Genomic DNA, 10497 nt, shown 5'->3' with positions numbered 1-10497 from the left:
CTTTACAACATTTTTACCATGAAATTAAATATTATAGAAGCATGGATCACTATGCTTTTTCTAAAGCTACAAATCTTTCAAAACTACTTGATTTTGAATAGATTATCGTTTGAATCATCATAAAATAAAACACACACATATGTTTTGTTTTCTAAAGAACTTGTTATTAATTTAAAAAAAATAAAAATCAGCTATTAGATATATAAATAATATGTTTTTAATGAATTTATCGGCTGACAGTTTTGACTTTTTAACTCAAGTTAAAACTTCCACACAATCTTATTAAACAACATGTGTTTTAGTTGCTCAGACTTTAGCAGTCTCGTTTGAATTGTTTTATATTGTCATTTCGGGGCCTTTGATAGCTGACTATACGGTATGGGCTTTGCTAATTGTTGAAGGCCCGCCGTACGATGACCTATTGTTGTTTTATTTTCTATGTCATTTTGGTCTATTGTGGACATTTGTCTCATTGGCAATCATACCACGTCATCTTCTTTTTTTTTATATCATGAAAAATTAAGGTTGTTACCCGGTGTTGGAAATGTCATAGCTGACTGGATTGTGCCTATGAGAGAGACATTTGGTAGTACTAGTATAAAGTCTCATTCTGAAATACCAAGACTACGAATACCTTAAGCCTTGATGATTTGACAGTTTTTCACCAGTAACACGTGCACGGCAACAAGAATACAAATCACAGACACAGTCTAGTTATGATTTACAAGGTTATGTTGACTTTAATGAGGTTAAGACATCTGCATTTCATTCGGCATATTCAAAATAAGAAGCAGATCTCAATGACTTTTCAGATTCTGACGCACCTTCTGTGAATATTTGCTTAAACCTGAGCTTGAAGAAGTCAAACGTGAGTAATCACGTCCCATTTCAGCAATGAGCAAGCCTGTTGATTCACTTACCCGCTTGGAGATCATCGGGTATTCATTAAAACTATCAAGACCTGATGACAAAAATCGTTACTACAAACCGAGTTTGAGGACCGAAATAAGGTTCTAGATTTTCCAAGTGATCGACAATCTAAGCCGGATAACATTTATAGAAAAGATGAACTAGAGCGCATCAACTTAAACGTTGAGGAAAACATAGAAAAACGTAATTATTCACGTAACCAAAATACACAGCAACATACATCACAATTTGGATGGCAGCAAGGACCAAATAAGCACATACAAACATATATCAGAAAGGCAAGTTCCAGTCCCAATAAAATTGAGAATGGAAATGGGGAATGTGTCAAAGAGACAACAACCCGACCATAGAAAAAAAAACAACAGCAGAAGTTCACAATAGGTCTTCAATGCAGCGAGAAATTCCGGCACCCGGAGGCGTCCTTCAGCTGGCCCCTAAACAAATATATAATAGTTCAGTGATAATGAACGCCATACTAATTTCCAAATTGTACACAAGAAATTAAAATTAAAATGATACAAGACTAACAAAGACCAGAGGCTTCTGACTTGGGACAGGCGCAAAAATGTGGCGGAGTTAAACATGTTTGTGAGATCTCAACCCTCCCCCTATAACTCTAACCAATGCAGAAAAGTAAACGCATAACAATACGTACATTAAAATTCAGTTCAAGAGAAGTCCGAGTCTGCATGCCAGCTCCAGACTTCGATAAAACTGACTGAAAGATTATGATTTCATCATATGAACATCAGTTACAATCCTTCCCGTTAGGGGTTTAGTATGACTAAGACTTCATCAAAAGTTAGAATCACATACACCATCAACTATAATCCGTCGCAGATTAATACCTTCACAAGAAATATTTAGGGAATTAATATATCCCGTGAGAACAATAAACAGAAACATGTGCCCTTCAAGACCATTTTTAAATTATGAAGAGTCACCGCAATTAATGCTTCTAGTTAAACCAAAATAAAAAACTTAGAAATAACAAAAGGACTGAAGTATGATCATGGTTCATCAAGTTTCAAGCGTATGTTGATCGTTTATTATGGACTACCTAGGCTAGTGACATAGCTTTGTTAACTGGTGATTCCTGATAATTGGCCACTTCTCTAGACTAGTAATATGACTTTGTTTATTGGTGATTCCTGATAATTTTTCATTACTCTAGGCTAGTGATATGACTTTGTTAATTACCATAAATTGGTGATTCCTGATAACTGACCACTACGCTAGCATAGGCTATAGTGACATGGCTTTGTTAACTGGTCATTCAAGAGAATAGTACACTATCCGAGGCTAGTGACATGGCTTTGTTTACTGATCATTTCAGAAAATTGACCAATACGCATACCCTAGGCTATTGATATGACTTTGTGAACTGGTGATTCCTGATAATTGGGCACTACCCTAGGCTAGTGGCATAGCTTTGTTAACTGGCTTTTTTTTAAGTCTGCATACAAACCTACAGACAATGTGCAATAATTATGTTTTTCTATGTACATTTATTTTTGTGGTTCAATTGTACCAGGAAATCCGCAAATATTGGTATGTTACGAATAATAATGGATACACATTAAATGCGTAAGTTGTAACTATGGCCAATTTAACACAAATGATCATGAAAATAATGAAACAATAAAAATACTGAATTCAAAACGGAAAGTACCTTATTCAATGCTAAACAGAAATGAAAATGCATGTGTGTCCTTAATTTTCGTATGGAATTTTTTATATGTTACCTAATTTGAAAGCCAACAGATCGAAAAGAGTATCAACCCCTTGTGAAACTTCGCGCTCATAAGTAATTTGAATGCATTTTATTTATATGTATATTGCAATAAACACGTGAAAGATCCTGCAGATGACACAATTAGATATTAAATTATTCCGCCGATCTATTTATTTTTGAACATCAGGTTGACGATCGTGTTTTACATGCATGGTCGAGCTAATTTTCTATATTACCGTACTATTATGGAGTTTTAATTATTTATTAATAAATGTCTCCGGGTCTGTATTTTAATTTCTTTTTCTTAATTTTCATAAATATCATATACTGAATATTTTATATTGCGAGATGACAAAATTTGGATCGATTTATGAATAACGTGATGTTTATTGAATTAAATATTGGGTCACATAATATCTGTCATTTGAAAAACATGCAAAGTTGAGTAACTGTTAAGTTGTTTATAAACGTTGTATCCTGAGGAGACATAAATAATGTATATTTTTCGCCTATCAAAAAGTCTGGCGCCTCTGACCTTTGTTTGTATTTAATTTCAGTTTAATTTCAGTTCATTTATATGTTTTAGCATTTAGTATGGCCTCCATTATCATTGCACTGGTGTACATGTTTGTCTAGGGGCCAGGTGAAGAACGCATCTGGGTGAAGGATTAAATGCTTGTTGTGTTTAACACACGCTGGTCCCCTTTGGTTTTTTTTTTTATTTTCTTCTCTGGTTGTTGTCTCTTTGCCACACTTCTTTCAACTGTGATATATTCATCAGTTGTCTTAGAAGAAATAAACAGAATAAAAAAAAATATATTAGATAAAAAAAATTATTCAGCAACCAAAATTTATTCATTGAAATTGAGACATTAGGGTAGAAGTGTTCGAATTAGATCGCAATTGACTGTCCCTTTAGTATCTTTCGTCCCTCTTTTAATAAGGAATAGCTAAAGGTTTTGAATTTCAAAATTACACAGTTTTATTATTTGACTTTTTGTGAACTTGTGATTGCAAATACTACACTTTTTAAAGTATCATATTATAGAAAAAAAAAAACTTTTCTTTTTCGAGTTGAAAAATGAAATAATCAAAACATTTTTTTATAGTTTATAAATCTTAATGATATTGATTAGGGTTCAAGATATAGTCCACAAAGCAGGAAAATAACGTTTTTTGATTAAAAAGTTCGCCAGCGACAGACAGAGAAGCGTACAGCTTGCTATAGTTCTATCATTACTAGTTTCTTAAATAAATAAGAGGTATGTGTGCCACTAGGTAGCACATATTTGGTATTTATGGAGTAGACTAAAAAGTGTATCTGAACAGCGGTATACTACTGTTGCCTTCCTTTATTTATCTGATCCCGTTTCCAATTATTCCAATACCGCCTAGATATATGTTTGTCAAACGGTATCTTGAAATTGATTTTGTCTGGATTCCATGCTGATACTTTTTTCATCTAACAACTCTTTCGAGTAGGCGATAAAAACAATTAACTCTGCCCTGAAATGACAGAACAATCAGTTTGCCTGTTTTGAATTGCTGGTCTTCAAAGAACAATGACATCTATAAGTTACCGACCATATGAGTATGTACGTGTTTGGTTTTTAACAGGCCGCATAATCTGAGTATTCAGACCCTATTTTTTTAGAATGAATTCAAACTTCCTTAACAGAAATCGATGATGTTCAGTAGTTGTCATTTGTTGGTGCGGTTCATTAGTGTTTTTCGTTTCTAGTTTTAACATAGTTTGAACGGTTAGTTTTCCCGTTTAATAGGTTTTAACTTGTCATGTTTTGGGCAATTTATAGCTTGCTGTTCGGTGTGAATAAAGTCTCGATGTTAAAGACCGTACTTTGACCTATAATGGGATTTCTTTTAAATTGTGAATTGGAAGGAGAGATGTTTTATTGGCACTCATACCACATCTTCCTATATATGTAGCTTGTTTCTTGATTCAAATTAAAACAAGTTATTGTGTTATTTCACATGGTTAAAATAAGGAGATAATTTTGTAAAATTTCAGCTTTGAATTTGGATTGGAAGTTCATAAACCAAACTATTTTTAACTTGATAATTACTAGTACTCAAATGAACGACTCCTATCTCGAATCTATGATAAACGTGATAATATTAACTTTCAAAATGTCAACTTCCCGTAACTCAACAGTAACGTACATGATCACATATCACAATTGATACATTTCCACATCATTCGGGCTTCATGACAAGGGATGTGTTGTGTTAACAGAAACTGCTCCCAAAGAATAAGGAGGAAGAACTACTGAAATCGACACAACAAATATGTTACTGTCCCCATCATAAATGTGTTAACCGATATTATAAATCTGTGTCTCTACTCACAGGCAATGTGTTTGCGCGGTTTAAGATCTTAAAAAACCAGACTAGTCTTATCTTTTTATTTAACCAGAAGAGGTGTAAGATCTGTAAATTTAACCAGAATAGTTGTTTGGTCTGTAATTTTGACCAGAATAGTCGTTTAATCTATAAATGTCACCACAATAGTTTTATGATCTGTTCATTTAACCAAAATAGTCGTTTTATTTGTAAATTTAATCAGAATAGTCGTTTGATCGGTGAATTTAACCGGAATAGTTGTTTGGTCTGTTCATTTAACCAGAACAGTCGTTTGATCTATAAATGTCACCAGAATAGTTGTTTGGTCTGTAAATTTAACCAGAATAGTCGTTTGATCGGTGAATTTAACCAGAATAGTCGTTAGGTTATAAATTTAATCAGAATAGATGTTTGGTCTGTAAATTTAACCAGAATAGTCGTTTGATTGGTGAATTTAACCAGAATAGTCGTTTGGTCTATAAATTTTACCAGAATAGTCGTTTGATCGTTGATAAATTTTAAATATCTTTTCTCTTATTTAAATGTATTAAATAAATATTAACGCCATATATAACACAAAAAAGGGGGGTCCAACTACATGTTCCCATTCAAATGCATTGATCGTCCAAAAAGAAAGGGGGAGTTCCAACCCCTGGAACCCCTTGGATCCGCAACTGTAAAGCACACTTTACCATTCATTGCATTTTGATTCTTTATGATAAACTAACAAGCCGTGTAAAAGAGCAAGTCAGAAAATTAGCAGAAAACATGTACTTTTTTTATTACTTCTTAACTGCAAAATCAGATTTAAAACAAATGGTAACATATTGTTTAAAGCAGTAGTGTTCCTCTTTAAAATATTTTTTATTGTACGTCATACAATTCCGATACCATTGACAGTTATTCTACATAACAGCTTGTATTAGCGATGGCTTTATAAATTGTTTGCTAGTTAAACTTTGTTTTTCAAATAACCTTTTAACGCTATGATACAAACAATAGATAACTGCCAATATAGAGTACGAATAAATCATATGTATGACAGTAATGAATACACACCAACTTTTTCTTGATATACCTACATCTTGTTATTTATAGGTATAGACTGCACAGCTATGTCTGGTATCTCTCTATCTGGGATCAGGAAATCGATATAGGCGTTTTCTATTATAAGGTCGGATTTACAACTGTAGGCCTGACAATTCTTTCAAAACTGAATGATCATTACAATATGTCAGGCTTGCTTTTTAAATTTTATCAAGAAAAGAGGTAAACCATACCAATGAAATTAAGCTCGATTAAGGTTGAAAATATACATACAACGCTATGGCAAAGAAAACCCAAATAAACGACCTTAAAGAAAAGTAATACAAAACACAACACAGCACTGACTATTTAATGTTATCATTATCATTAGAGTTTACGGTAAACAATGGAGATTTGTCTACTTAATTATCGCTTTACCTTTAAATTAGGAAGGTACTTTTGATTGCACTGATTTATGCTGAAACATATTTCTGGAATACAAAAGAAAAACCGTTTTCACAACCATTGATTTATTATTAGTATTATCGAATTCGAATAAATACATAAGTCTTCCAAAAAAGGAAAAAAGCCTCTGTGGTCAAATGGTGCTAGAAGTTCATCTATAGTTACCAGTAACCTGACTAGGGGTATTATTTCCTGCAGGTTGTAACTGTGCCCAATTCCACACAAATGTTCAGGAAAGTCCCTAATCAAATGCAAAAACGAAATGAAAATGTGTGTCCTAAATTTTCATTTCGCATTTTGATAGTTGATTAGAACACCATCAACGTCCATTAACAGTAATTTCCTCCGAAACATTATCAAGCCACTATAAAACTTTACGCTTGTACATGACTTGAAAGCATTTCATTTTAGGTGTATATTCCAATAAACTTGTAAAAGAATCTGCAAATGATTCAATTAGATAGTCACCAGTCCATGTATTCAAACTTCAGGTTGCCGAGTATTGTTTTACTCGCACGGTCGAGCTTAACTTCTATATTGTAATACTTTTATGAAGTTTTAACTTTTCGTTAATGAATGTCTCCGAATCTGTAGACTGGAGATAAAGGTAATATTTTAATCTAAAGAACTTACCGATATCAGTTTAATGAAGGAATTCATAAATGTATTTTGGTTGTAACGGCTTATTCTCCCGTTTTTCTCAGGTACAAACAAACCTGGAAATCAATTTTCGAACATACTGAGGATAGATGTGTCTGGAATAGATACCCGACGGTCGGACACGCTAAACATACAGATTACATATTTAGAAATTCCCTTCTTCGTAGGTATGGGGACGGAGAAGGAGTGTGGGGGGTCCAGTAGTTAGAATCCCATTTTTTAAAAAAGATCAATGCTTAAGAATAGAGACATTTGACTATGACCAGTGGCGGATTCAGGGCTTCGAAATTTGGACTCCCCTTTTTCTTGGACGATCCATACGTATGGATGGTGACACATGGTGTGGACACACACGCCCTCCTTTATCCTGGGTTGGGAAACCTCTTAACTGGTTCTGCCTCTGGAGATTTTCCCTTTTTAACAAAGAGGTTTTAAAGGATCACTTCTTGTTCAAATTAGATGCTAAAAAGTTTGTTCTCAATTATAAATTCCTTAAATGTGTTCTTTAATATCTTGAAAAAAACTTGTAGTGAACACAATTAATAGTTTCATGCTATTTAAAAAATAATCAATTTCTATTGTTATGAATAACAATGGACTGTGTCTGGTCAAAATCCTTTTTTTTTTGGTAACAATAGATCTATTCAATTTACACAACTATTTAGAAATAGAATCTATGAAGTATAACAATAGAACTGGGGTGTATGTTGTTTCTTGTATTTTTCGTATATTATTTCAACTGTGTGTCATATGTATTAGGTACATTACTGGTTTTGGACTAAACGGAGTAGCATGAAGACGTCCTTAATTTGGTTACTATATTGTTTTGATTTTTCGCTAAAAAGAACTAAAATACGTAGTTAATAATAGGGAATAAGACAGTTTCAATAAAGAAATTTATTTTTTCTTCCATAGGTTTATATTTAACATTCAGTGAGTATCTTCCAATTGTTCATGGGTTACGTCATCAAATCAATTTCAAAAAATGATTTTTTTTTTGCTCTTTTGCATAATAAAATTAGGAGTCTTTAGTTGAATCGGTTCTTAGTTTCGTTTAATCATCATTTTAGTTGATTTCAGTGGATAGTTATATCCTAGCCATCTGATCGATGTGTGAAGCGACAATTTCTGTTCTTCTAAATATATCCCATTTAAATGAGAATTATAACAACCCTTGAACCACCATGCTCCGCTATAAGTGTATGCGCAGTTGAGGGCTTGATGCCTGTCATTATCCTTGTCTTTAGTAGAAAACATCATGCCGTTGTGGCTCAAAAGGCTATCTCCTGAGAAAAATCAATAAAGATTGGATTAGTTGACTCCCAAATAAACTTATATATAAGACACAATTTACAGTTGTTCTCCTCCAATAGGTAATGCAGAATTTTAGTACCAACCATAGCTTGATATTTATATAATATTTATATTCTATTATTTGCAATCGCTGTGAATTAATTAAAAAAATTTTGAAACCTAATTGTCTACACATTTTGTTAAAGATAACAGGTTATATTTTAATCAATTTCGTTTCAACATTAATAGAATAACTATTTAGAACCAATATATTTCCTGATTTTATTATGCAGATATAATGGTTTTTGTTGTTGGATTGATACATTATGAAATATTCCATACACACCGTCTATTTATTCAAGACACCCAATACAAAGTTATACCTGCATCACCGCTATATCCTGCTATATTCAAAGTAAACTTTGTTGTGACATCTCCTGTACTAAATTCGGAATACTCTGCATATCTACAATCCCCTTCAAAATCCTCAAGGTGTATGTAAAGCTTGTAGTCTCCAGAAGAGGTTAGCACATTAATGAAGTCATTTCCTGTGCCAAAGTGAAATAAGAGATAAATCTGCGAACACATGTCAATCAATCGGTAGATTATTTGTTAAAACCTACAAATCTTAACTGGGCCAAACATGACGTTATGGGTTAATGTGATTGTATTGTTTGTTTTTACAAACTAAGTTTGTACTCAATTGTATTGGTATGAAATTGTTTTAGCTGTAAGCGACTTTCATACAAGTGACAGATTTTGTCAGATATAAAATCAGTGTTAATCCACCAATTTCAAAATACATGTACTTGTAGGTCAGGAATATTACAGTTGTTTTCCGATAGCTTTATGTATTTGACCTTTTGATTTTTGCAATTTACAGTTTAAGAACCTAATGCATCCTGGGTAATATTTTTAAAAGTGACACCAAAACGTCGTGATTGAATAATAATGTCATAAACAATGGAAATTCAACAAATGTCATGACGTTATTTTCATTTTGGGGTGCGAACAATGAAATTACCCCTGAATCTATAGATTCTGAAAAGGTTAGTTAGATAAGGGACTTCTTGTTTTTGATTAGCCTCGCAGTTTTCTATTTTTTCTTTTTTTCTATCATCCTTATAAAAAAATAAGCGTTTTAAAACAAATACATTACATTACATTAAAAAATCACAAACAAAACTTTTTATGGTCAAACTCATGTGTTAAAACTAAACATTTTCTTCCGTGTCTTGATTTTCAAATCGTAGAAAACTATGAGTGGGTGCTTTCATTCTTCCTTTATTGTTTTAAAATTGTTTGCGTACTAAATGTACTTCTAATATATTATTTGTATCAGTTGGTGCCTGTTTAAACACGCATGGGATGTTTGCATCTCTCCTGAGTCAGATGCCTGTTGTTCAGTAGTTGTCGATGTTGATGCAGTTAAATACGTGTTTCTCGTGTTTGATAAAGATTATACAATTGATTTTTCTTGTTTGTATTGTTTGACACTAGTATTTGTTTACCCTTTAAAGCTTGCTGTTCGGTGTAAGTCAAGGCTCCGAGTTGAAGGTCGTACTTAGACCTATAATTGTTTACTCTTTTAGTTACACATTGTGACTTGTATTGAGAGTTGGCTCGTTGGCACATCTTCCTAATTCTTTATTGTACAAAAAATATGTGTTATTCTTTCTTCGTTAAAAACGTTAAAAACATGTACTCGAATAGCTGTGCTAAATACACAATCCTTTTTAATGGATTATTAAGAGAAAAATACCCAACCAAAACTCGGATGTCAAATTTCCAAATCCAATCTTATAATCGTTCCATCCTCTGTAAAAATCAACCTCTCCGTTTATTCTGTTTTGGAAAACCTTTACAAACAAAAGAATAACATTATTAGTAATAATTTCAAATAAACACTTCCTCAATGTTCAGCGATTAGTCCATTTCTATTACTTTGTGTGTGGTGGCAGTATCGTTAATACTTCGGTATATCGTTTGTTTTTTGTTATCATCTTTAGTTTAGAACTTTTGAAGTG

At 32.7% G+C, this 10497-nt stretch overlaps 1 protein-coding gene across 1 annotated transcript in view; it reads right to left on the bottom strand.

The window, feature by feature from the left end:
* The window catches only part of LOC134718116 (fibrinogen-like protein A), a 48960-nt gene that overhangs the window by 7453 nt on the left and 31010 nt on the right, over window positions 1–10497 (bottom strand). Inside the window, exons 5-6 of the mRNA XM_063580609.1 lie at window positions 10233–10329; window positions 8854–9018 (exon numbers count right to left, since the gene is read on the bottom strand). Of these exons, the coding sequence (XP_063436679.1) occupies window positions 8854–9018; window positions 10233–10329 (262 nt within the window). The remainder of the gene's footprint in view (window positions 1–8853; window positions 9019–10232; window positions 10330–10497) is intronic.

Source organism: Mytilus trossulus, chromosome 5, assembly GCF_036588685.1.
Source record: "Mytilus trossulus isolate FHL-02 chromosome 5, PNRI_Mtr1.1.1.hap1, whole genome shotgun sequence".
Lineage (NCBI taxonomy): Eukaryota > Metazoa > Mollusca > Bivalvia > Mytilida > Mytilidae > Mytilus > Mytilus trossulus.
The sequence above is the reverse complement of the archived record's forward strand: the minus strand, read 5'-3'. Positions and strand labels throughout refer to the sequence as shown.